At 46.5% G+C, this 27,642-nt stretch overlaps 1 protein-coding gene across 2 annotated transcripts in view; it reads right to left on the bottom strand.

Annotated features, from left to right (window-relative positions):
• Nucleotides 1-1,931: 1,931 nt before the first annotated feature.
• The window catches only part of SLC35B4 (solute carrier family 35 member B4), a 27,562-nt gene continuing 1,851 nt past the window's right edge, over nt 1,932-27,642 (bottom strand). The window contains exons 1-10 of one of the 2 annotated variants that reach the window (XM_032769102.2): nt 18,425-18,488; nt 17,695-17,876; nt 17,415-17,517; nt 14,887-14,936; nt 13,737-13,818; nt 12,001-12,061; nt 10,675-10,784; nt 9,974-10,049; nt 8,877-8,952; nt 1,932-5,567 (exon numbers count right to left, since the gene is read on the bottom strand). In XM_032769102.2, the coding sequence (XP_032624993.1) occupies nt 5,321-5,567; nt 8,877-8,952; nt 9,974-10,049; nt 10,675-10,784; nt 12,001-12,061; nt 13,737-13,818; nt 14,887-14,936; nt 17,415-17,517; nt 17,695-17,714 (825 nt within the window). In that variant the 5' untranslated portion in view covers nt 17,715-17,876; nt 18,425-18,488 and the 3' untranslated portion in view covers nt 1,932-5,320. Of the gene's footprint in view, nt 5,568-8,876; nt 8,953-9,973; nt 10,050-10,674; nt 10,785-12,000; nt 12,062-13,736; nt 13,819-14,886; nt 14,937-17,414; nt 17,518-17,694; nt 17,877-18,424; nt 18,539-27,642 lie in introns of those variants that run through there. The other variant, XM_032769101.1, reaches the window with a different exon arrangement.

The following is a 27,642-nucleotide window of genomic DNA, read 5'->3' as shown; positions in this document are numbered from 1 at the left end:
CTCTCCTACAGGTTTTTGTATATTGCCATTCCTAATATCTGAAAGGAACCTTAAGATTTTCTTTTTGCTTTACAAGTCCCTCGTTCCTTCAACCCACACAGTGGGAAGGGCTGAAGACAGACAAGCACACTCACTGAAAGGCAAAGATTTCACGCTAAAACCTCTAGCTTTTATGAATGAAGAGCCTAGCAGATGGGGACTCATTAATCAGACCTCTGCAATGTTAGGGGAGAAAGATGATTTGTTAAACTAGAAATATAGACTACATAACTGCTCCAGAATTAAGTGCAGCTATTAAATGTGTAATATGGAGGTTTTATAGGAATGTATGTTAAACATGAAATTACGTCCAGGCTTTGAAGAGGTATCTTCGTTAGCACATTACCCCTTTATAAAGTGATTGAGCCTTCACTAGTGTATAGAAGACCCTCAGTTATCTGCTTCTTTATCAACTCACATTCCCCACTACTTGGCTTTAATAGCAGAAAGCCTGTCTGAGGGTCTGTCTCATGTCTTCATTGGCTAGCGAGAGCCAAACAGCAGGACTGAACAAAATACGCACGAAGTACCAAGCACAGCTGTACACCAAGCTTTTCAGAAGTTAGCAGCGTGATTAGGCAGTGAAGTCGATATTTAGGCAACTCAGTAAGAGGCCTGATTTTCAGAAGTGCTGAGCCCCCACACTAAACATTGGCCCACTTAGTGAGTTGGCTAAATAGGGACTTGAGGCATCTCACTTTAGGGACCCAACTTCTGAGAATCTGGGCTCATGTGTCAGGCATATGGACAGGTTGCATCCCTGATCATCTTGGCTAATAGCCATTGCTGGACCTCTCCTCCATGAACTTATCCAATTTTTTTTGAACCCAGTTATACTTTTGCCAGCTCAACATCCCATGGTGATGAGTTCCACAGGTTAAAGGGTGCGTTGTGTGATGTGGAGTTTTGCTTCTAAGGGATCAGCCAGGTGGGAGAAGGCTGTGGGACAGCTGTAGGGACTGTAACAGTACAGAATTCTATGACATTAGGATAATGACTTTCCATCCATATGGTAGGTCCTAGCCCTTGAAAAGAAGCCTGTTGCACCCTGCCAGTTTGCTACCTGGGCGAGGTTCCTTTCCAAAACTTTGGTCATATGGCTAGGATGCAACTCAGGACACCTGGATTCAATTCTCTGTGCCCCTATTCATTATCTGTAAACTGGGGTGCCCAGCACTGCACACGTTACAGGGCTGTTCTGTTTAGAGTATGAGATGCCCAGGCCCCATCGTAATAGAGGCGATATAGATATTGGTGATGCGTAGGCTGATAGATTTAACACAATGCCTGAGTTTAGAACAAGCTAAAGTAGCCAATGCCCTTAGTCTAACTTTAGAGCAATTAGCTTTCAAACCAGACTTGCCCTCCCAGCTAGAAAAGAAAACTAAAGTGCCTGGTTTTCAGCTCCCACTGACTTCAAGTAGAAATGGGGGGTTCTGCCCCACTGGAAAATAACCCCTAGTCTCCACCACCCAATTCTAACTCTGATTCAGCTGCCATCTTCTGTTCCCCCTCTGTGCGTGTTCTTTACTGATGGACAGTCAAGATCCTCCAGAACTGGATCTGGTAGCAGCAGGAAGGCCAGGGCTCCTTGGTTGCTCATGTGGCGTTGGCTGCTCAACGTTCATTTTTGTTTGCACCCCAACACTGAGACCAGTTACTGACCTTCTAGACTGAGCCGTGGCACACCGTCATCTGCAAATGCTGAGGCTGGTTGGCTGCTCCCGTGAGGGAAGGCTGACCCTGAAACCAGACAGCCTGCTCTGAAGCCCACCTATTGAAGGCGGTATGCCTTCATGGTACCAGTACCTGGACTACTTTCCCTAGTAAAGACTGTTCAGCAGAAGGAACATACAACAATAAAAGTCACAGTCAGCAGTCACAACAAAAGCTAAGAGTCAGGAGCAAATTTATTTAACCAAAGAAAAACCCCAAACCTAAATCTCTACTTCCATTCAGAAAGCATTTCACATCTTCGGGGTTGGGCTTTTTCAAGTGTCTATTTGCATATACGCTAAATCACTGTCGGTCATTCAAATGTACGTTTTTAAAAACAAGTCCACCACCCCTGCCGTGAGAACACTGACAGAGTGTCTCTGGATAGTCCAGGTTGTCTCAGGATTTTCCTTCCCATCTGCCTCTCATGAGTTTATAGACTATCACTTCGAGATACTAAATGCAGGAGGGAAGCCAGCACTACCGGTTTCTGGTGATAACTACTCTGCGACACCTAGACTGTCTTGTAAACAGAGAGATACGTAAAAACATCATGTCAATTTCATTCAAATAAAATCCAAATACAGAACATGGCAAAAAAAACAGCATCACATGAAACAAGAGATCACGTACAGTATAACTGATAAATGAGAGCAGCCTATGTTCAGCTACTACGTTACATTCACTTTTACACTTGCCAAGCTACTGTTTGGCTAGCAACAGTGAACCCAAACTACTTAAGCCGCATTCACAGCTAGTGTAAACCGGTTTCACGTGCAGTGGAGACCAGTGCTGAATCTGACTCCACGTCTCAGCCCCAGGCCATATTTTCACTCTGATCTACAAGCTTTACGGCTGCTCTAACACTGAATTGTACTTGTGCTGCGCACACTCCCTGTTCTGAGTCTGTGTAAAAAGCTTCCCCCCCACCCCACGATGAAGCTCAAGATGGAAATCTTACTTCTGGGCTGGTCTTTCCCGGGGTATGTACATACCAACTGATGAGCTGAAGCGGGTTTAAACCATGTTAGTTGTGGGAGGGAGGGACAGACAGTCTAGTGACCTTATTCTCTCCCTGCCCGAGAAAATACTTTGAAAACCATGTGTGGTTTGGGGCACTCTGAAGGCAGGAAGTTTTGCTCTTCAGAAATACTGCTCTAAGCCAGTAGATGCCAACTCCGTTCTGCTATGGACGGCTTCACAGTTACAGGGAACTTCAAAGGCAGTGAATCCCTTCCCGTCCACTTGAACACTAATTGTAACATAGGGGTGTTTTCTTGTGAGCAGTTCTCTGACAAATCAGAGGCGCAGTCAATGGAACAGGTCTTCTTGTCAAACTTAAAGAGCATTAGGAACAATGGAGCATGAAAAGGACAGGCTGGCTGATTATGCTCCTTTCGTTTAGTCTGTGTTATGAGCAGACACTTAAAATGGTGAAGGAAGCTGTAAATTAGTTTGACCAGCTGCTCAAAATCAAGACAGCTGAAAATGAGGAGCTAATCTGGCTATGGAACAGTTCCAGGAAGTGACATTGCAAGCTCTCCCACAAGGCACCAGCTGTGACCTCTGCTAAAGGTCATCACGGTGGCTAATTTGGCCCTTGTTCTCTGCTGAGACCACCGAAGGCTGCCACCATCAGAGCTACTTATGATGGTTTTTGCTCTTCCGCTATCACGTCTTAGTCTAGTCAGATGCTCGGCTAGCTGCTTGAGGGCAGTACATGTAATCTAATACAGGAACATCTTGGCTTTGTATTCAGATCGGTTTATGCCTCTTCCCTTTCACCCATTAGCAGAGTCCCAGCAGGTACTCACTTGTGGGTTTGTTACAGCACATTTATCTTTCCTCCCTGTGCCTACAAAAGGACAACACAGACCTGTCACTATTAGTTCTCTATTGCTACAAGCCCTGTGCAAGCTCATTCCTGAACACTGGCCAGGTCTACCACAATGCACAGAACATGTCAGTGCACTTGTAGCCAAACAGTAGGATGTATGCATCCAAACCCTCACACGGGCCCTGGATGTATAAATCCTAACACAAGTGGGTAGAAACGGTACGGCACAAAGAACTGGCATGCACAAATCGAAGTGAGGATTGGAAAGGCTGGCTGCTAGATCTTGCAATGTCATTTAGCAGGGCGTTAAGGAGAAGCCATCTTTATGGACCTAATGTCACAAGAGCGCCACAGCTGGTTGATTCAGAGGCTTAAGCAGCAGCAGCACAGGGGTAAAGAGTGGTGATCATAGGGAAAGCTCCATGTTAGACCTGAGCAGTAACTTCACCATGGGATTCAGGGGACAGTCAACCACGCAAAGGCCTTCAATGTGGTTGACTTCCTCTGAGCCCTTCGGGGAAACAGCTGTAATTTCACTGGGCACGTCACTCAACGGGGTGGTTCTCCTCTGCAAAGGGAATGTAAAAGAGGCACCTTCTGATTGGAGAGGTCTGTTCCCTGGCTGCATTCAGTAACACAAACAAAGCCTCTACTCTGAGCCATGCAGAGCCGATAGCCTCCAGCTCACTCACTCTTAACTATTGCATCTTGTGCTCCAGTAGAATAGTCTAAATTCTAATCAGTCTCATCTCGACAAACCCACTGGACTCTGGGGTTGCTAGGAGTCACTAGGTGTCTAATTTGGCCTGCAGAACCTTTCTGGTCCAGGTTGTTTTTTTTGGCTCAGGGCTCACTTTACTACACTAGCAATTAGGAGGGGGAAAGTAACCTGGGAACTGGCCAGCTGACAAGGATGGAGTCCCCTGGTGCCATTTGTCACCTGCACTTTAAAATGTGACCTGCAAAGAGAAACTGAGTCAAGCCCTGATCTTACATACTTCAGTGTCTCAATGAAGTAAGAGAGGAGGACACCAGTGTGACTGACCTTTTAAAAGTCTTTCCCATCTCAGTGACTCTCTCTGTCACATATCTGGGCTCAACGAAGAGCCCACAACGCGATATCACAAATGGAGTGTTTCGCTGCAGGCTCTGTGGCGGTGCAGAATGCATCATTCCCAGCCAAGAACAGCAGAGGATTTCACAGAGGGATCAGGGGACTTGGGAAGAGTTGGTAGCTGCAGCTGTTTTGAAAGCCCCCTGCAGCTAGGGTGCCAGCCCAGAAGCCAGGGCTTGGCATCCACGCTTTGTGATTGAACTTTACAATGCTGCACTGGGCAGTAGCACCACCGGACGGGTCAGGGCGCAAGTCCTTGTCGTGGTGCTCAAGCGCACCAGGCTGCGAGTAAAGTAACGAGAATGGTAATGGACGGCAGCCAAAGAGTTAAATCAGACCGGTGGGGAAGGAGGATGAGCCGACAGCACCACAGGCAGGGGGCCAGTGCAGGGCCAGCATCTAACAGACACACGTTACCTTTACAGTATTAAAAATTTTAAAAGAGCCATTTTAAAACGAAAGGGGCTACGAGCCGAACGCTAAACTTATTCTCTTCCCCAGCAGAGGCTACACGCTCCCCACCAGCTTGGCACAGCCAGCAGCTCCTCTCCAGTACAGAAACTGGGGCTCTGCCCTGTAAAACCATGAAAAAAGGTCCTTGCTGAGACAGTCCTTTACTCCTTCTTGGCCTCCTTCCTGTGTCTGGCCAGCAGAGGTCCCAGGCTGTTCCACACTTCGGTGTACATCAGCGTGCCCACGAAGACAAAGAGGGTGCCCAGCCAGTGCCAGGCGGTGAAGGGGTTCTTGAAGTACAGGATGGAGAAGATGAGGCTGACAAACTTGCGCAGCGTCACCACCAGGGTGACGGTCAGGGAGGTGCACTCCGTGGTGAGGATGAAGACTCCCCGAATGCACACATATCTGGGTGGGGCAGTTAAGGGCACAGCGAGTGGAGAGAAGCACATGCCCATGGTTGGCTGTTTGATAACACGAGGGCCCTGGCTGGGTCCAGCAGACGGATTAAGAGCTCAGGAAAGTGAAACGGAGAGCACCAGCTTAAGCCAGGGACAGTGCAGCTAAGTGCTGCCTTCCGAGCTGCAGAACCCCTGCCATTCATACCAGCTCTGCTAATGCCCCTCCAGCCTGACCCACAGTCCCTCCTCCTGGTTTCTCTCCACACGGACAGTTCCGCCCATGCCCCTCAAACCTGCCTCCCAGCCCACCCTCCTATTCCAGTACTGCTCTCCCCACACACACAGCTCTGCTGATGCCCCTCCGTCCTGACCTGCAACCCTCCTTCTACCTCCTCCTCTTCCCACTCAGCTCTGCTCAACTCACTCCAGTCCTGCAGCACCTCCCAGGCCCTCTGTCCCCATCACCCTTCCCAGTTCCACGAAGGCCTCTCATCCCTGAAGGAAGCTGGGTTTGCTCATGTTCGTTTAATGCTAACATATTTCTGATTTGCCCATCGGGCTTGTTCTTCCTCCGTTTCATGGCACGTACAGGCACTGCCCCTGTTCATAGCCATGACAGATATTCACAGGTGCGTCTCCTGCTGCCCCGAACGCCGACAGTCTATATAGGCTCATCTGCCTAACACAGCTGCAAAGGCACCTCAAAGCTACCCCCTCCCCAGGCTCCAGCCAGCCATTCATGCACAATCCAAACGAGCCAATGGAGCACGGCTGGGAGATCTTTCTGCTCCTTTGCTCTATACCCCGTGCCCGGAAGCTGGGTTTGCAGACGCTCCGGTAATTCCTACCCATGTCCACGCACCTTTACAGCTCTCCCAATACAAGGGGTGATAGGATGTCCTTCAACGGAGGGCAAACCCTAGGAGATTCGGGATCACTACCATGCGCCTTTAAGTGCTAGTAGCCTCATTCCGCACATTATTCAGGGCTAGACTTACATGACTTAAGGCCACTAGCCACAAGGTAATACTCAAGATCCACCCCCACCCCTACCCAGGAAGAGCTCACTTTAAAGAAACACACAAAATTCGCTCTCCTCTTCTGAGCTCTTAATATGTTTCCACAGATGTTTGCAGTGTCTATAGATCAGAGGTGGGCAAACTTACTGGCCCGAGGGCCACATCTGGGTATGGAGATTGTATGTCAGGCCATGAATGTTCACAAAATTGGGGGTTGGGGTGCGGGAGCAGGTGAGGTCTCCAGCTGGGGGTGTGGGCTTGGAGGTGGGGCCAGAAATTAGGAATTCAGGGTGTGGGAGGGGGCTCTGGGCTGGGGTAGGGGGTTGGAGTGAGGGGAGGGTGAGGGCTCCAGCTGGGGGTGGGTGGGCTCTGGGGTAGGGCTATGGATGAGGGGTTCGGGGTGCAGGAGACTGCTCCGGGCTGGGACCAAGGGTTCTGAGGGTAGGAGGCAGATCAGGGTTAGGGAAGGGGGTTGGGGTGTGGGAGGTGGTCAGGGGTGGCTCTGAGTGGCACTTACTTCAAGAAGCTCCCAGAAGCAGCAACATGTCCCCCCTCCGCCTCCTGCATGGAGGTGCGGCCAGATGGCTGTGAGTGCTGCCCTGTCTGTAGGTGCCACCCCTGCAGCTCCCATTGGCTGCTGTTCTTGACCAATGCTAGCTGTGGGGGCAGTGCCTGGGGTGGGGGAAGCTTGCGGACCCCCTTAGCTGCCCCTATGCATAGGAGCTGGAGGGGGAACATGCCACTGCTTCTGGGAGCTGCGCAGAATGGGGCAAGCCCCAGACCCTGTTCTCCAGCGGGAGCTCGAGGGCTGGTTAAAACATCTGGAGGGCTGGATGAGGCCCCTGGGCCGTAGTTTGCCCAATCCCGGTCTATATGAATCCTCCCAGTCTTCGACACCAGCCAGAGCTCTCTGAGAATCCAGCCATCATAATCTCAAACCCAAACACACGGTGCTAGAGCAGTGGCTCTCTTAAAGAAGGGTTAAAAAGTTGCACTGATATACTAACAGCACCTGCTGCAAGACCAGGTAGGCTAAATCTAGGGGCTATCAATCCTCCAGCTGCAGGGCATAAGCTGATAAACAGCTGGAGTGGAGAAGTCTCTTCCCCTCCACGCCCCCTTGCTAGAATACAGGAGAGACGTGTTTAAGGAGGTTTTTTTTTTTTTTTTTACCAAGAAACTTGGGAAGCAGTAAGTAGAAAAGCTCCTAGCTGGGGTGCAGAGGGAATAGTGAAATAAGGACAGAGAGCTGGGGGGAAATACTAAGACAAAGGGGTGGGAGAATTTCAACACAGAGCCAGGTGGCAGTCTTTTTTGGGGGATCGGGAAGCTTCTCACTGATCCACCTTTCCCCTTCCCCTGGATAGATAAGAGTGTTTGTATTCACAGGAATATTTCCACCCTCCTCTGGCCCAGTAAGTGTAGAGGACAAAGGTAGAGCTCAATCATAGCTAAGTAGAGTGGCCTAAGTGCTAAAGCCAGTTAGTTGTCAAGCCATTCCACACACACAGGACCCTAGGCGGCTTCTGCTCCTACTTGACTCAAATTATATATGCCCAGCTGTCTCGATCTCTTTCCAAATTTCTTCTGAAGTATCCTGCAGTGGCTGCTGTCAGCGAGAGGGATACTGGTCTAGGTGGAGATTGGTTTGCTGCAGTACGACAGGATGTGGTATATTGTACTAGATGAACCACTGTTGCTTTATACACAGGTGCACACAAGTTGCCATTGCAGAACAGAGCAATCCTTGCACAGAGATTGGGAGGGAACAAAAACAGACACCTCCCCCTTCCAAAGAGCTTACAATAACCGCAAGCCATAACTCGGTGACAAACTGCAGGAGTATCTGTCTCATCCCGAAATCGCTGAGGTGTGTTCACAAACAAGCAACCAGAGGGTGCCATTATCGAAACGCTTGGGTCCCTGTCTTTTCTGTTGCCTTCATGCACTGCATTCTGCCTGAATTCAGAGAGCAAGGGCTTCTGCTTGGACCCTCTCTGCCAGCCTTTACCAGCTTCACGCACACACTTCAAATAATTATTAGTAGTAAACGTTTAGCTGCTGTCTCAGTACCTTACATCAGCTCAAGCGCACTTGTCAACGCCTCTGGTCTCTTGGAAACAACATGCACACTGCTTCAGCAGCTGACAGCACCTCTTGTGCATCAGCTCTGAATTCGGGGAGGTCTAAGAGCACACGGCAGGATTTACACAACTGATCTTTCGGCCGAGTTTTCTCAACGCGCTAGCATCCCCGCTGCCTGCCCTGGTTCTACCACCCGTGCGTTTGAAGGATACTGAGTGATGACGTTCATGACGAGGTAGAACCACATGATTGGCAAGGTCAGCCCAATCCCTGGGACTTGGAATGGCTCTGCGAGGAGAGAGGAAAGAAGAAAGGTCCATGTCTGATCTCGGCCCAGCTTTTAAAAGCACAAAAACACACACACTGGCAATGAGCCCCCTTCTTGGTGGTCTCAGCTTTTGCCATGATAAGCACCACAAGAGCTATGGATTTCTGATTTCACAGCTGAAGATGGGTCCATTATCAAGCAGCTATTGGCAATGAGAACATGAATTCCCACTTTGCACATGCTTCTGCAAGCGTGTTGGAGAGGAAAGGAAATTTCACAAAGGCAACTCTGTGCTGGCAGTACCCGCCAGGAGAAGTTTGTGTGAAAAAATAGTATGAAAACATTTGTCATTTTCACACAGTTCATGCATAATGGGCTAGATCCTCCGCAGCTGAAAGTCTCTGCAGCTTCATTGATTCCAATTTCAGAGCTACACCAATTTCAATCAAAGAATCTGACCTGTTCATTCCCATTATTGTGCACATCAGCATCACTTATGTGAATGCTTTAATGAAATCTGTTATCACTTGATTTTCTGAATGGGGAGGAAGAACAGCCTTTCTTTTCCGCTGGATAGAAGGATTTTCATTTTGAAATGGCTGTGATGGAAGATGAGCTGTGCATTACAGGGGGACCTGTTTATGTAACATCATGTAGAAAAGTTTTTGGCTGTCAGATAAAATTGGGGATCTGTGTATGTGAGGTGGGGCTTATTTAACAACAACATTCACCAGTGTTCAGGTTTTCACTTCTGCGTGTGAGTAACATTATGCACACAAAACAGACCCACTGATTTTGACGGGACTCCTGATGACACACAAAGTTAAGCACAGGTGTATTAGCAGGGTTGGGAACTTGACGAGTTTCTAATCCTCTGTTGGGTTAAAGCATTCTCCATAGCAATTCACAGACTTCAGTTCAGAAGGGAACATTTTAATTACTTAAGCTGACCTACATAACCACTGGCCAGAGTGTCTCACCCAGAGATTCCTGCACTGCAGGGAATCGACAAGAGCATCAACTTGCACAAAGAAAACTCACCAGACTGGCTGAAGAGAAAAGCATGGGCGTAGATGTTCGGAGCGAGGAGGAGGAAGCCCGGGAGGGGCAGGGCATGCTATGGCAAGAGACAGAAATCCAATGCAGAGCTTTAAACTGATACCATGCAGAGAATCCACATCAGTTCAGTGAGCCAGCGTATGTGCATTTCAACTAATGTTAAACCACAAATGCTTTAACATAGTAATTGCCTCTACGAGGCTGCCCGTGTATAAACTGAGCTCACGTACAGCTTATCCATCCCAAGTCAAAATGATCAGTCACTCTTGGCAGAGCAGCCTGGGATTACAACAAAATGAAATGCATTCATTGAACCAGCCCTCAGGTGTTTGGCCCTTCAGAACATGAGCGAGAGGCCTGGGGACAGTTTTTGATCAGGCCTCATTTCCCCGATCCCCTCTACAGTATAGTAACCTGGCATCATAGGACGTAGAGATGGGAAGAGACTTATTATAAAATCATCATGCAGGATTATTTCCTGCAAAACATTTCCTAGTGCTGAGCACTGCCAGGGATTGCCCGCATGACTCTGACCATAGGATCAGGGCCTTCAGGTCTGGATTCTTTCTAAAAAAAAAGGTTCCAGTTGGGTCAATGGTTCTATCGCATAGAACAGACTGGAAAACTGCAGGAAATTTATATTTGAAATGGTTTGGTTTGAGATAAAGCCAGCAGTTGCTTACATTGTAAAACAGTGCCTCCCTGGAATGCTTTCCAAACTGTTTGTAGACGGTCTCTTGAAAGATCCCCATTCTGGCTGACATAAGGAGGGCGAAGGTCAGTGCTGCGATACCTGTAACACAAAAGCAGCCTCACTACCCCTGCCTCATAGCTTAATAAACCTCAAATCAATCAGCGTAGGCAGATCACCAGGGCGCGACTTGAAATAGAAGAGAATGGGAAAGCCCACAAGAGACTGGTGCCACAGCCAAAAGATGTTAGGGGTCTTTGAATATTTTACCCATGTGACTTAGACGCTAAGTCTCATGGAAAGCCAATAGGATTTAAGCACCTAGGGCCCATTTTCAAAAGTGATTTAGCTACTTTAGATGTTGCTACCCCCTTGACTGATATTGAAAATCGGAAGCCAGTCCCTGCAGAGCACAGATGGAATTACTGCCCCATATGCAAAGAGACTAGTGATGATATTGGGTTTCTCAAGATATCAACCCCAGCCCCTGAAATCAGCCAGAAAGTGAAGACTGGCCATATTAAACTCTTCAGTGCCAGTTTTTTAAAAGGTTCCCCTGCGGTACATCAGACCCATAAAATACAACCAAGCTTGCAGGTAACTGCTCCCTCAAAGCACCTGGGTGAACAAGAAGGCCCCTCTACTGTAGGGAGGAATTGGGCCATACTGTCGGCATACACACGGGGCCAAATACATCCCTGGTCTAATCCTGCTGTAGGCAATGGAATGACACCCAGGACTGAGACTGCCCTTTGATCTCTAAGTAATTTTTCATTCCCTCTCCCCAGCTTCAGCTGACGACGGGATGCTGTGATATTTTCAGAACCCATCATTTTTCAGGTTATTCTCCCATGTCTGTTTCCTACGGGGAGTCTGCTTTACAGAGCTAGGCCCAGATTCTAATCTTGGTTACATCAGTGGCACCCATCCAATGGAGATCAGACTCTGCCCTTTTTGACTTAATATGAATCTCTCAAATTCACTGCGGAAAAGTAACCTGGGAACGGACCTGATAAAGGAGCAACCCAGCTCCATCACTAATTCACCGCTCACACAAACACTTCAGATGCTATCTTTGACCAGCTGGTCGCAAACGACTTTTTGCAACATGATAGGCTTGTATCAACAGGGTGAGAGAGGGCAACGGGATTCTGCTTAAATTGACAGCAGAAACACAACTGATCCCTGGAGCTGGGTGTCCCATCGCTCTCTGCTGCTGTGCCGTTTAAGCACAGCTGCAGGTCTGGAGATCAGCCCCGTGAGAGCATCTTCGACCAACATAATTGCAAAGCCAATTAGCGTCACTGCACTTACAGACCTAACAGCCACCACATGAAGACGTGGAGTCCGTCCTCTTCGCTTAAGCTGGGTTTAGAAGCCTAGGGAAGGTGGGGAGAAGAGAGTCAGATCATTATAATGGATGCAGTTGGGCAGTTTCCAAGAGACTAAGTTTGTCTCTCTGTTCCTAATAGCTGAGGGATTGTGTTCCAAACCTATGTACAAACAGTATATTGAAGACAGCCTGGAGTGTCCTTCCTCTGCACCTGTAAGTCCCTTCACTGGTTAAAGAGAGTATGTGGCAGTTACAGCTTTTACCACTGCTTTAGTGGAATTATTGGACAGGAGATGAAGACTGATCAGCAAAGCATCCCTTTCAAAGGAACATGCTGGCCGAAGCCATATGTCACTTCCCCTCCCCTCCCTTTATCTTAACCCTTGACTGACTGTGTGTGTTATGATGAAGCCGGTATTTTGGGATATTTGTTGTATTTGGAAAAAATAATCAATTACCAATAATAATAAAAAAGTATCCTGCTGCACAGGAGCTGCAGGTGCACAGCACCTTTTGCGGGGTGGAAAACAGACGTAGTCAAGCATGTCTATTGAAAATGGGATACAGACTCACATATGCCGATACCCAAGCCTGCACTCTGTGGCACGTGCCTAACTCACAGTATTTGCTGTGGACCTATTAAAGTTAACTTGGATTATTACTACTAGTCTAGTCTAAGTACAGCTGTTTAATGCATCTGTGGATGCATTAATCTCCTGAATCTGCATTTAAATAAGCAAGGATTTTACAGAACCCAGCCTCTTACACTGCAGACTAACTGGAAGCAGTTGTCTCTGTGTCAGAGCAACAGAGCTGCTTGTAGTTATTGCGCAATCAACCAGGCTGGGCTCCATGAGAATCTTGTAAGTTTTTCTTCTCTACAGTTGCCTATGACAGCAGGAGATTGACAGCGTCAGGTCCTTTCTGATCCTACGTTCTTAAGTATATTTTCCCCCCTGATAAAACGTTATTGTCACTAAGTCTGCAGTGGGCTTACACACTATTCAAACCTTCAAAACTGGGCCCAATTAAATCAGTTTTCACCAAGACCCTGGAAGGGGCATCAATCTAAGCCCTATCTGCATGATCAGTTTCAGTTTTCTGGACTTACCTGCTTAAAAGCTGTTGAATGAAGTATTAAAAACCTCAAACAAGAAAAGTTACACACTTGTGTGTATTCTCCCTGCCCCAAAATCACACTCTCCTTGCTCCCAAAAAATTGCCATCCTGTTTATGCTCAAACTTACCCCAAAAATAAAAATCACACTTGGTTTCGGGTCAGGCCTGGAAAATTCTTGTTTGAAAAGTGAGCAGTTCTGGAAGCTGAGAGCAAGGTTTTTAGATAGACACTGCCAGTTTAAGCAGTGTCACCACAATGGCAGTGCAACAACTAATTATCAAATACACTAACTCCAATTATTTTGTTTCCTTTGCAGATGAAAGTAACTTGATATTCAGTATGCCCCTAGGAAAAGCAAAAACTAAGCAGCATGTCATAAAAGGCACCTTGAACTATATTAAAAAAAAAAAAAAAAAAAAACCAGCAAAAATCAGGTGTCTCACTGGGGGGAAGCTCTCTAGGGAAATAGACAAAAAATATGCAGTGCACTTTCTTCCCATTGACACAATGGAAATTGCCTGATTAAGGCATCAGTGGCAACTCCTACTGTTAACAGGGCTCCCAGCTGTACAGACTCAGACACTTGGAAAGCATTCCTTACCACTTGTTTTGCAGACATTAAAGTGCAGATAAAGATCCCCACGGACACCAGGGCTATGGATGTGTATTTAGATACACTGTATCTGCAACAAGAAAAGAACAGAGAGACTTCAGCATTGTAGTCCACCCTTTCCAACCTGGGAGCTTTCACCCAATGCTGCACTGACGAGGCATTAGGCCTGATTCTCCTCAGTTACCCTGGTGTGAATCTGGAGTAACTACTGATTGGAAACTGTTGAACAGAAGATCCAAGGAAAAGCTCTTTCATCTCTAACCCTTTCCATGCTCAGAGATTTAAGTGCTCTCTTTCCAAGAACTAGGCCGGAGCCATTTACTTTTCATTCCCTGATACCCACACACAGATGGAAAGGTCAGCAGAAGAGAGCTCTTACTGCAATACCTCACTCCACTCCTGCCTGGCCCAGCAGCATGTCTCGAGCCCTGGCTCATCAGCGCTAACAGTATGAGCATCTGAAGCTTGCTTAGCTGTCAACTTAGCTTTTACATAAACCAGCCACGGGAGGGGAACAAAGACCCACACACTCCTATTGAGGCAAAAACTGAAGTTTCTTGAAGAAATATTTAAGCCAAGGCCCCACACAGAAGGGAATCCTACCCAGGCCTCAGCTGGAAGGCTGGTGGCTGCAGAGGCTACTGAGTGACAAACCCACTCTCTTCCCTATTGCTCCGCAGCCACTGATAGTCACAAGCCAGCCCACGAGCAGCAACCTGGCACCAACTCTCCTTTACTACTTACCTATCAGTAACGGGTGATTTATGATCATTAATCGATTAAGCCCTAGAACACTGTACTTCTCAGACAGAAAGTGATACAGAAATGCAAAGCAGTAGTACTGAAATGCTTCCTATTCAGCCTTGGTTTGCCTTAGAAAGGTATGGCTGGAATGCCAATCCCAGCTCTGATACCGACTCCCGCCCTGACCTCTGGCAAGTCACTTACCTTCAGTGCCTCAGTTTCCCCATCAGTGAGAGGAGGATAATATTTACACCGGGGGATGACAGATCAAGTCTAACGCACTTTGCAGATGAACAGTTTTGCACATGTGCCAAATGCTGCAGACTATCAGATTGTTGCACTGACTGAGTCAATAACATACATTTTTCTGATGAAACTAGTAGGTAAAATTTACCTTTTTTTCAAAATGATGATACCTAGAACCATGCTTGCTATTAGAGAGCCCTGGGGTGGAGGGAGAGAGAAAAGCAAAACAGAGTCAGTGTGTCAGGCACTCTCCCAGAAACAGAAAACACATTCAACAAGAAATCCTGTGAGCTCTGAAGAGTTAAGTTCAGTTCACTAATAGAAGTAACAGACTCAAGATAAGGCCGGAGAGACACCGAAATCAAAGAGGGACTGATTCTCATTAGACCCAGAGAAGAGAAGTAACAGGATTTCTGGGTGCGGCAGGGAAATTTAGGTTCTCCCCTTGTTGTATTTACGCTAAAACAGTTACAAGGACAATTCAGGAAGAGAACAAGTTAAAAGAGTTTCTGCAGTCAACATTGTGTGAAATAAGTGCAGGGATGTGGATGGCTCAGGAAAGATGATGTTCAGGTGAGAGAACTACAAGGTTACCTAGCTCAGCGCAGGACTGATTCCTAGGTTGATCCTCTTTTCTTTTTTTTAAACAGTCTAGGTTTAAGATGTGTCAAGCCATTGGCCAGCCACTGCTTCTCATGGACGGCTACTGCACAGCCTAGCACGTGATACCTGATACTGAAGCATACGTTTGCTTTTGGCTTTAATGTAAGTTCACCTTGTCACTTGGTTTGCAGACATGAAAATTCGTGAAAGTAACATGGACGGGACAGCACTTTCTAAGGCGTAAGGTGCACCCCCTAGGGGCGCACGAAGGACTAGCAGCGTGCGCACGCACATTCATGCTGCATGGGCTTTCACATGGCAGGGTGCTGCAGAAGGGAGGAGGTGAGAAGGGTTTAGTGTTTTTTGAAGTGTGGTTCAGCTTTCAGGTGACATCTTCTTGGGTTAATACAGGGGTGGGCAAACTTTCTGGCCCAAGGGCCACATCTGGGTATGGAAACTGTATGGCGGGCCATGAAAGCTCATGAAATTGGGGGTTGTGGTGTGGGAGGGGGTGAGGGCTCTGGGGTGGGGCCAGAAATTAAGAGTTCAGAGTGTCGGAAGGGGCTCTGGACTGAGGTAAGGGGTTGGGGTGTGTGTGTGGGGGGAGAGCGCTCCAGCTGGGGGTGCGGGCTCTGGGGTGGGGCTGAGGGTGCAGGAGGGTGCTCTGGGCTGGGACCAAGGGGTTCAGAGGGCAGGAGGGGGATCAGGGACAGGGTAGGGGGTTGGAGCACAGGAGAGAGTCAGGGGTGCAACTTCCCAGCGGCACTTACCTCAAGCAGCTCCGGGAGACAGCGGCACGTCCCCCCTCCGGCTCCTACGTGGAGGTGCGGACAGGTGGCTCTGCACACTGCCTCATCCCCAGGCAGTGCCCCCACAGCTCCCATTGGCCACAGTTCCTAGCCAATGGGAGCTGTGGGGGCAGCACTTGGGGCAGCGGAGCCCCCTGGCTGCCCCTACGTGTAGGTGCTGGAGGAGGAACATGCTGCTGCTTCCAGGAGCCATGCAGGGCTACAGCATGGATCTGGGCAAGCCCCAGCCCCCGCTCCCCGGCAGGAGCTTGAGGGCCGGATTAAAACAGCTGAGGGGCTGGATGTGGCCCCCGGGCCATAGTTTGCCCACCCCTGCGTTAATACATCTCTCCATGCTAGTAGTTTTATTTTGGCACAAGTCACCTTTTGTACAGCACTCTGTGCCTGTGAAGCACCATAAAAAACACATCAGTGAATCCGCAAGTTTTAGGGAACTAGAGATGTAAAGGGCAGGCAAAACTTTCATTTACTTTTCAGACGTGCTACCAACATGCTCAGTACAACTAAAAAATAGCTACTGAGTGTTTGCACATGCAAACTCACATATCCTTCTTCCGGACTGCATTCATACTGGGCAGTCTTTGCAAATCTATCCTATACTGTACCAAATGGAGAAGAATAGGTCACATTACCAGTGAAATGCAGGGGTTTTACATGAAACAGAAGCACGTTATTTTGCAGTCTGAACGCAGGGCTGGGAGCCAGGAACTCCAGAGTCTGGATACTAGCTTTAACACAAACTTCTTCTGTGACCCTAGGTGAGTTATTCAACCTCTCCATGCCTCAGTTTCCCCATCTGTAAGAAGGAAGCTTCTCCAGGCCTTGATGCCCCCTGGACTAAGGAGCAGACAAACGAGTTCACAGCCCTGACAGCCAGGTGTGCGCGTGACAGTTGACCTCCCTGTAATGTGCAAAAGCCTCCCAAAGATTAACTAGTTCTCATATCACCTGTCAGGTGGTTGTATTATTCCCATTTGACAGATGGGGAAACTGAGGCACAGGCAATAAGGGAACAGCCCAAATTCTCAAAGGGTGTCTATTGCAGAGCTGGGAACTGAATCTATATTAAGCTCTGACCCAATGCCTTAACCACAAGGCCATCCTTTCTCCATTAATAATACTGTTATCTTTGTACAGCATATTGTAGCTATAATGCAAATGCGAAGCTCTGCTCCTCAACCGGGCCTGGAGGGAGACTGAACAGACATGTTTGCTCCCCTGGGATATTGTGCACACTGAGAGAATGGCTGGCAGAGGTACTCACTGATCTGAAGATCATGTGCAGCGGCATGGCTATGTTTAGATTCAGGGCATAGTTATTCACTACGCTGACTGTGAAGAACATGGCCACCATGATCAGGTAGTATCTGAAAGGGAAACACAAGTGGCTGGTCAGCAAAGCAAGCTGACGACTGGGAAGTTCCTTCTAGATGTTCTCTCACACAACGCTCGGGCAGCGCTAATCTGTCAGCCTCAGAGACTCAAGCTCTCCACTTATCCTCAGAGCAGGAACAGCCCAGGCGGTGCAAGTCTCCCTCCCTTACATGCAACAGTGCTCCCACATCTGCTTCAGGGTGGTGGGGAATTCAGTCTCTGGAAGGAGGCTGCCAACAATGGGACCAACTGTGAATGGTCATTTCACACAGGCCATTGGGTCACAGGGATCAGAGGTGGAAAAAACCATCAGGTTTTCTAGGCCACACTGCTGCCAATGCAGGACTGTTCCCTACAGAATAAGTGGGGGTAAAACAAGAATTTTGCAAGACTTCTTACCCCCCAGATTTCATAGATTCTAGGACTGGAAGGGACCTCGAGAGGTCATCAAGTCCAGTCCCCTGCCCTCATGGCAGGACCAAATACTGTCTAGACTATCCCTGACAGACATTTATCTAACCTACTCTGAAATATCTCCAGAGATGGAGATTCCACAACCTCCCTAGGCAATTTATTCCAGTGTTTAACCACCCTTGCCAGTAGGTCCCACTCATTACCAAACCCCAGAGATCCAGTCCCCTAAAAGTAACACTTGCTTACTAAACAGCTACTAACATGTTCGTTAGGAGAGAAGACTCTGAAAGCAGTTTCCAATTAATAGTCCTAGATAAATGAGTTAATATTTTAGCAGGCATGACAAGTTGTGAATGAAGCATTGCTAGCTCTGGAAAAGGAATGGGGGTTAGACAGGAGAAACGGATTAGCTGTTTTATTAAACGCAAAGAGATAACAGATATCTAGTCAAGTCAAGCCCAGCCAAAGCATTTAAGTCTATTGTACCTTATTGGGATGGCTGGCCGCTTCCTTCCAAAGTTGGTTTCAAAGATAAAACCTTCCACTGCTATAAATAAGAACTGTGCAAAGGTCACGATGTTCCCGCATCCTGGAAACGCTCTGGATTTGTGGGGAAGAGAGAGAAGGAGAAACATAATGACACACAGTAAATTGTAACTGAACGCACTGAGGAGACCAGTAGCTTACACACATTCACAGAGCTCTTACCAGCGTTTACCATTCTAACGCACCAGACAAGCTTACCTAGCGTGGTTCTTATATAGCCCTCATCACTGCAGTATAGGCACCTCCACTGTAAATTCATATACAAACTACTCACAAGGATCACTTCACTCATCACTGGGATCTAGCAACCTATGGGGAGCAGCTTGCCAGCTGTTTAACAGTGCACAGCAACACCACTCAGCAGGCTTAAGATAGGAAGTGGAGTGAGTATCATTTTCTTCTATATAGGTTCTTTGATAGCCATCACCCTTGTATATCTGACAGGGTGAATTTGATTTAAATCATGATTTAAATCACTAGTCAGGAAGACTCGATTTAATTATGGATTTCTACACAGAAGTGCATTCTTGTTGGTTGTTATAACCTTAACACATATTCTTCACAACTCAGAGATAGATGTAGGTTTCATTTTTAAAGTGATTTATTTTGAAAACTTTTCAGATTAGTTTTACACCTATATCAGAAAATGAATGATTGGTTATTTCATTTACCAAAAGTAACTGAAGCAGATAGTTCACCTCCCAATGACTTCATAAATATCTCCAATTCAACAGGTTAATCATTAATATTTGGAGGATTTTCTTGGCATGCTGTATTAGGAGGACACCATCACCAGACAAACATTTAAACGGCTTTATTTAACTAAAACAATGACGTTATGTATTCTGGATTTTTCTCTTCAACAGCAAATATATAATATTTTAACAAAACAAGCATATGAATTTTTGAATTTAGTTAAACATTCAAGTTTTTTAAAATCAGGTTCGTTTGTTAAATTGTTTTTAACTAAAATAGTGAAATGAAATTTAAAAAAAATTAAACTGACTGTGTCAGACAGGTCAACATAAGAAACTTAAAATATTGGCTTCTGTAGCTAACTCAGTCATCTACCTTCATTTTCCTGTTTGTTCATAATCTGGAAAAAAAAAAAAACAAGCTTTCCTGCTTTTTCAGGTCCAAATGATTTCTCAATTTGGAACAAATTAGTTCAAAGGAAGAAAATATTTTTTCTACATCAGCAGAAGCAGCTACTGCTGTTAAAAGTGAGATTATCACTTCAACAGTCTCTGAATCCAAGTGTTTAAGTGACTTCCACCAGTTCATTGGTGTGACTTTCTTTAAAACATCATCAGTAAACATATATTTCTTGAATGGTTCTTATTCCCAAACTGGGTCTCTTTTACGGCCTGTTGCCATTACAGGTTTTCCCTTCTAGTGAGAGAATGGTACGTAGATCTCAAATCAATGAAGGCTACACTCAGAAAGACCTCAACACTTCTGGAATATGCTGCTCAAACAGTTTCATTTTTGTTTCTACTCCCTGTCCCTCCCTTCTCACATTTATCTCCAGACTTCTTCTCCTTGTCCATATCTATTCTGCCCCCAACAACCTTCTATTCATTGAACTTTTTGAAACTTTGCATTTTTAGAGAGAGCTAAGAGATTGACTCTGCCTACACAAATTTGCAGAGGGACAACAGAGTTGAGATCTGTTATATCTCACCTCTATATATTAATCTATTTATCTGAAAACATTTTTGCTGTTAACAAGCATGTTATCTCAGGAGACACAAATCCAGTGTGAGAACTGCAAAACTAACCATCTCTAATGGAATCGTCTAGACTGAACACTGAGTCCCATTGGGTAGACAGAAAGATTAACCTAAATAATCTATACAGAAGCACCTGGAACCCCATAAGATTAGTCCCTAACCCATAAACTATTGGAACTTATTCACAAAACTTTTCTTAAACATGACATGAATATATTGTCTCATACAATAGAATTAGAATTTATAATCCCTATTCCATTATGAGATATCTTTGAGCTATAACATATCTTTAGATAGGTGTTTTCCTCAAAAAGCGTTTTATCAAAAAAATCCAATTTTTTTTAAAACATTAATTTTTTTATTCACCCTGATATGAGCACCTTCCAGTCACGTTATTCACATTGCTTAATGCAGCTGTCACCTGTGGCTCATTCTCTTATCCTTCCCCCAAGAGGACAACTGTGCATGCAGAGCAGTGTTTGAGTTTGATAAGGAGAAAGATATTTTTTATATACACAATACTGTCTTTGCTAGAAAAGGCTGGTCAAAATGGTGCACCTTGCACTTGGGGAGGAAGAAGATAAGGTTTATGATGGCCCTTTATTCCTGGGGGAGTTTGTTCCAGACTCAGACCAGCCCCCGAGAAAGCTCTGTCCCTTGAAGCGCTTTACCCTCATGGGAGAACGTTTCTCTGTGCCGGAGGAGCAGAGCTGACGACCAGCGTCAGGCGAGCTTTCAGATATCCTTAGCCCTTGCCACTGAACACGCTGAGAAGCAGGACCGAGACCTTTCGATTGTTATCCATTGGAAAATGCAGTGAAAACAGGGAAAGAGGAATGACTAGCCATTTGGAATTCAGCTAGGACACCAGCTGCTACTATCTCGTGTTTTATTCTCATGAGCAGGGCTTCGATCTCTAACCACCATAAGAGGCCAGCGTTTCCATTTTACATGTCATCAGAAAGATTTGGGCTATGGTAGCACCTCTATGCTAGGCACTGTACCAACACCGTGAGTCAGTACGTGTGGTGGCATAGGTCCATCTGCCACAATGCTGGCGCATTTGCTCAGTACTGACCTAGAGGGAAGAGTGCCCACTACTGGATCACTCATTTAAACAAAGCTTACTGAGATGAGCAAGCATACAAGATACGGTACAGTCCGACACAGGATAGGGCTTCACAGAAATAATGGATTTTTGTACCAGGTGTCCACTCCATCTTATTTGTTTCTACTTGGTAGCAGGTTGCCACATTTTCCGGTTACCGTTGTCGCCTCTTTCACTCCTCTCAGAGTCAGGCTCAATTTTCCTTGCTTGCATTTCAACAGGAAATCTTTTGAGGAAGCACTTTTCCCACAGCTCAGAGTTTGGATGGTGGAATGGAAAATGTCTCTGTTTTACTCCGTCACATGGTTAACAGGGCTGTTCCTTCCTGCACATCAAGTGTGTGCCTGTCGGAGCCTGCCTATGTTGTGTGTCTCTCACTGTGCGAAGGCAGTCTGATAGGGTGATGTTTCTTTGTATCACTACTGCTTGCTGTGGGGGGGCATTTACTGTTTATTTGCTGTTCTTCCTGATGTACTGGAGACGGACTTGATTTTAGGGTTTGGTGTGTCTTGAACATCCATTTCTGAGTGGGGTTATTTTATATCACTCTGTTACGCTGATGCTAAAGAAGAGTGGAAGGCTCATTGTTGTCTGGTATGGGTCTTCGAGCGTCTTGTGAGGAGTAAGCATATGGTTATTTGCTAACACCATTTATTGCAGCAACTAGGCGTTTGCTTGAGACTTCCCATTCCAGGAACGATCTTGCCCAAACCTGCTTTGCTTGGGAGATCAGACACGACAACAGAATTAAGTGTTTGCTGCACACGGGATATTTAGTGTTGGGGTAGCATGCTGGTCCTAGGATATTAGCGAGACAATTACTTCTCACTCACCTTGTTTCTTGAAGTGGTATTTAGGCAATTCAGGAACAACTAGAACGAAGCCAGTTTTTCTTGTTATAATCTTGGGCTTCCACAAACTATTGGTAGCAATACACAGAATCCAGTCCCTGAGGTTCAGGCCCCTGCCGCACAGTTCTTCTCCCAACCATCTCCCTACCCCTAGTGGTCACTAACTCAAGAGTCTGGATCACCACAGTGTGATCTTCCTCCCCTACTTGTCCCTTTCAGCGTTCCCATCCCATCACAGGATCTGGAAGTCTGTAGTGCTCCTGTACTACATATAAATGCTGGAATTTTAAAGCTCTGGGAGCAAATGGAGAAACCATAAATAATCTAAGAAGCGAGCAATTCCTCACAAGGGTGTGACTGTGTCCTGAGGTGAACCAACTACAGTTGCATAAATCTACCCTGTGAGTGTGTCTACCGGAAGAGTCAGGGCCGACATTCAGAGATTCTCCCAAGGAACTTTGATGCCTGAGACAGGACAGTATGCAGCTATCACTGGCTGGGAGCTCAGATGCAAGATAAGCCCACTATGCCCTGCCCCCATAAATTGCATGCATCATGCTCCCTGTTGCTATTTTATAGACGTGGGGGACAAATGTAAATTGAGTTGACACTTCCTCTTTTCTAACAGTCTCTGAAAACCACCAACTCCTCTGATGCAACAGAGAAACCAGTGCAAAGGACTCTTGAATGGGCTCCAACAAGCAAAAACTGTGGTGTTTCAGACTGGAGAGGACCCATTTTTCACTGATTTGCTGTCCAGGTGTGTCTAAGTTGCAAACTCAATTAACAGGACTGGGTAGACAAATATGTCCAGTTGGCCATTTGCAGGTCACTATCTGGCCTTTCGGTTGGTTCTCGTCCCACTACTAGCATGGGGTGATTTGAGAGGGGCTAGGAAAGAGGAATTAAAAGCCTAGTGAGATGCCAGAGTGGATTCTGACTAGACTAGGATTTGGTCATTCTAGTCCATTCCCTTTCACGCTCTCCTGAGCCACAGGAACTCAGCCTCATTGCTCCACAAGTGAAGCAAGATGTCAGGGACAAGCCAGGTTGTAAATTGTGTTGACATAAAGCTATCTGCAAATGTTAAAAGAAACAAAAGAAAAACAGATTAACCAGCCCCACCCATAACAGTATCCGGACACTTTGTCAGGTTTACAGAAATTGGCTAAGAGCCTAGTTATATCAATTAATTTTTGACAGTTATTTTAACTTTACTCAACTAGACAATTCTCTTTCGTTAGGACAGTAATCCTCCAACAAATTTAAATTACATACAAATTGTAAGGCATCAGAAGGCTGGGTGGTTCTGGGTCTCTCATTTCGCTACTGCATTAAGATCACGATCCTTCTTTGTTTCACTTCTCTTCTGACCTTCTAGGAGATCGAATTTTCTCTTCGAGGCGGTCTGGTACAAAGTCCAGAATGCAGGATTCCTCCTTAGCATGGGCTGGAACAGTGGCTCTTGACCTTTCCAGTCTACAATACCCCTTTTAGGAGTCTGATTTGTCTTGCGTACCCCGTAGTTTCACATCACTTGAAAACTACTTACAAAATCAGGCATAAAAATACAGAAGTGTCACAGCACACTGTTACTGAAAAACTGCGTACTTTCTCATTTTTACCATATCATTTTAAAATAGATCAACTGGAATATAAATATTGTACTTACATTTCAGTGTACCGCATATAGAGCATTATAAACAAGTAACTGTCAGAAATTTTAGTTTGTCCTGCTTTCACTAGTGATTTTTACGTAGCCTGTTGTAAAACTAGCCAAATATCTAGATGAGTTGATGTACCCCCCGGAAGACCTCTGCATACCCCTGGTTGAGAACCACTGGGCTAGAACTCATTATAGAGAAGAGCGTTTTAGCCTGCTCTGCCCATTCCCAAACATATAACTGTTAGTGTCCAGGAACCACAGCAACCGTCTGGAAGGGGTAGCAGGAATCTCTTGATGCAATTTTGCCGCTGGAAACAACTAGAATAGCCAAAACCATGTGACCAGCCAGCTCTCAGCGGACCATTAGAAAGTGGACCATAGTTTGGGAGTCCTGGCATAATGGACTTGCTCGTTCAGTTCACCTCATCCAAGTGACTGTTCCAAAGGATTTCTCTCTGTCGTCATGAAGGGACTGGCTACAGTGTCGCTCGCTTGCTCTCTCACACATTATGTATGTGTATGTATACAGAGTCCATCACCTGTCAGGCCTCCTTCATACATCAAAGGAGAAGAGCATGTGCCCAATCTAGAAAGGGAAAAGTCCTTTTTTCCAGTCACCTTTAAAGAAGTCTGCTGCATTTCAGCATCTTACATTTAGTGAGGATGATTTACCTGCAGTGTTCTCAGGTGAAGATTCAAAACATGGAACTCACAACTCTGGTTTGCTAACTGGATTCATATAGATCTCTTTCTGATACCAGGCGTGATGCTTTGCTGCCAGACACCTCTCTTCTTTTTAGGTTATCATCTTAGGCTCTGATCCTGCAACCAGATCTACGTGACTCATGCCTCTATATAGAACCTCATTGACTTAGGGGCCTTAATTGCTTGACCAGGGGCTAGGAGGCTTGAAAACTAATCTGTTAGGTCTGTATAGCTCGAAAGCTTGTGTCTCTCACCAACAGGAGTTGGCCCAATAAAAGATATTACCTCACCCACCTTGTCTTTCTTGGGACTGACACAGCTACAACAATACTGCACACTGATAGGTCTGTGCTCTCATTGAGGACACATGGATGCTTGAGGGGGTGGAGAAATTATTTCCCCCAGTATGCTGCTGGCTAATCAGGAACTGGTAAAATGTATCTTTCTGTGGACCGTTCAATGCTGCTAAGAAGTGCAGCCCTGGTTTAATCACTATACAACTGGAAGTAAAATATTCTTCTGCTTGCCCAGTGAGTAGCTGACTTTGTTATGGACAGATAAATTCATCTCAGAGAGTGTTTTTTCCTCAAGGCATTGCCAAGTTCTTTTGGTACCCAAACCGTGCATTGCCACACTTTGTTTGGCTTTCTTTTGATTGTAGCATTGACTCTGAAATTTTCTGGCTTTCCACTGCTTGGTTTTTTGATAACTACAAAATCCTGAGATTTTTCCATCCTTTTAAAATAGGAAAATCTGAGCTCAGCCTCGACTCTAGCTTAATAAAACATTGCCATATGCCAATAATACTGTACAGCGCTTCACATTTTCAAACACTGCAGGAACATTAAATATAGATTATGTAGGTAAACACTGGCATGTTATTGATGGGTAAACCGAGTCACAGAAAGGGGCTGTGACTTGCATAAGAGGCATTGCAGTGTTGCCAGCTCTTATAATTGATCATGAGTCGTGATGTTTTTAGTGCCTGAACTCCTCAAGTCAAGTGAATATATTAAAATCTCTGCTTTCATTACCCCATCTCCCCCCCCAAAAAACCCAGAGAAAAACTTGAACATGACTCAAGTGCACCCTAAAGGCTCAAAAATGAGAAGGCAAATAAAAACAAAAAGTAGTATTTTTGAAAAAAAATCAAGCGGTTAAGTCAACCACGACTTCGATGGTTTGATTTTTGAAAACCCAGGGCTGGCCAAGCTGCAGTGTGCCAGGCTGTAAACCAGGATAACCTGACTCTTGACACGGACGCACTGGTGGCCTTGGGCAAGTCACATGCCTGGCATGATTTTTCTGAAGTTCAAAGCACTCACAACTGCCACCGACTTCAGCAGGTGGTTAGTGCTACGGCTGCCTGCTGGGCTGACGCACTGGGGACTGAACTGGGAACCTTCAAAGCTAAAAGCATTGACTGTTACAGCTGGAGCTAAACAGACTACTGTCTGGAGCTAGGGACTGTAACAACTCATATCCTCTGCAGATCTGCACAGAGGGAGACCTGACACACACTCACCAGTGGGTTACATGAGCACCTCCAGGGAGGAAAAGAGACAGGTCATTAATGTCTTTGAGCCTCACTTTTCTCATCCACAATATGGGAGTCATGTCACAAACCTACGGCACAGGGGCTCCCCCCTCTCTGATATCAGAGGATTTTCCTTCACTCACAAGTAACAAGTATCAGAGGGGTGGCTGTGTTAGTCTGGATCTGTAAAAGCAGTAAAGAGTCCTGTGGCACCTTATAGACTAACAGACGTATTGGAGCATGAGCTTTCGTGGGTGAATACCCACTTCGTCGGATGCAATACCCACGAAAGCTCATGCTCCAATACGTCTGTTAGCCTACAAGGTGCCACAGGACTCTTTGCTGCTTTCACAAGTAGCAGTCTCTCTGTATATTGCCATCATATTATAATGCTCCCACCTGCAGATCAAGCTCTGGTACCCATCATACGCTCTCCCCTTTCTTCTAACTCAAGGGAGATCCCTCATGTCCCATTACACAAATGTCTCTATCCCCATCCCATGTATGCCCAGGATCTCCTCTTCCTATTATTTAGAAAACTATTTGCATCTGCGTATGAGTCATAATTCAGCAGTGATGGGAAAAGAAAACAGACTCCTCACCACATTTTAAGTCGCTGCTTCTATTAAAATCTTATGCCCCATCATTTTTAGTGCATTGCCACAGACTACAGCCCCCTTCTCTTTAACGCAGGCCTGCATCCCAGGGAAAACACAGGCCCCAGCATGTGATGCGCCCTCTTAAATTGCAGCATGGCCAGAAATTGGGATCCCTCCTGGGCTCCAACTTTGGTTGTTTAGAGAGCCCAGTTACGAGACTAGGGCACTAGGTAGCCATCTAGCTCCACATTAGGGTGGACTCTGGAATACAGGGCAGCCCCCCTGAACTCAGCATTAGATCTACCAGATAAGTGATTACAATACTGAATGACATTGGGCTAAGAACCAATTCCCAAGGAACAACCCCAGAAACGCCCCTACTCAATGGCCCCATACACAGGATAGATAGCACGATGCTGAGATATGGACTGAATCAGAGGTGGGTCAAAGCACATGGTTGTAACAATGTAACAAGGGTGCAGGGTAGCTGTAGGAGCTCAGGGGTAAATCAAAGCCCAGAGCCAAAGCTTTGGGCTGCCAGAAGCCCACAGCTGGGCAGAGCACCAGCTGGCAATACCAGCACAAGGTGCAGACTCGCCAAAAGGTGCTTAGCCCCCTGCCCCTAGCTTCACAAGAGCCCCCCGGCCTGCACCTTAACCTAGTGACCCCAGCACGATGCTCCCCACTCCAGCAGGCTGCGCACAGACCGGGCCCCGCAATGCTAGGGTGCTAACAACTCACTTGGACAGATGACCCCAAGCCTAGGGAGCAGCGCAAGGACCCTGCCCCCAAAGATGCTAACACTCACCTGGCTGGGAGCCACCAGGCCAGGGGCAATGCCCCTCCCCCAGGCAGTGACAATACACGTGGCCAAGTAACGCCACATCAGAAGCCCTACCCGCCCAGCCTGGGTGTCCTGCCCACACCCAGACCCCCGCCCCCTAGCCCAGCCCCCCCAT

The sequence above is a fragment of the Chelonoidis abingdonii genome, chromosome 1 (genome assembly GCF_003597395.2).
Source record: "Chelonoidis abingdonii isolate Lonesome George chromosome 1, CheloAbing_2.0, whole genome shotgun sequence".
Classification (NCBI taxonomy): domain Eukaryota; kingdom Metazoa; phylum Chordata; order Testudines; family Testudinidae; genus Chelonoidis; species Chelonoidis abingdonii.
Note: the sequence above shows the minus strand (reverse complement) of the source record. Positions and strands in the feature narration are given on the sequence as shown.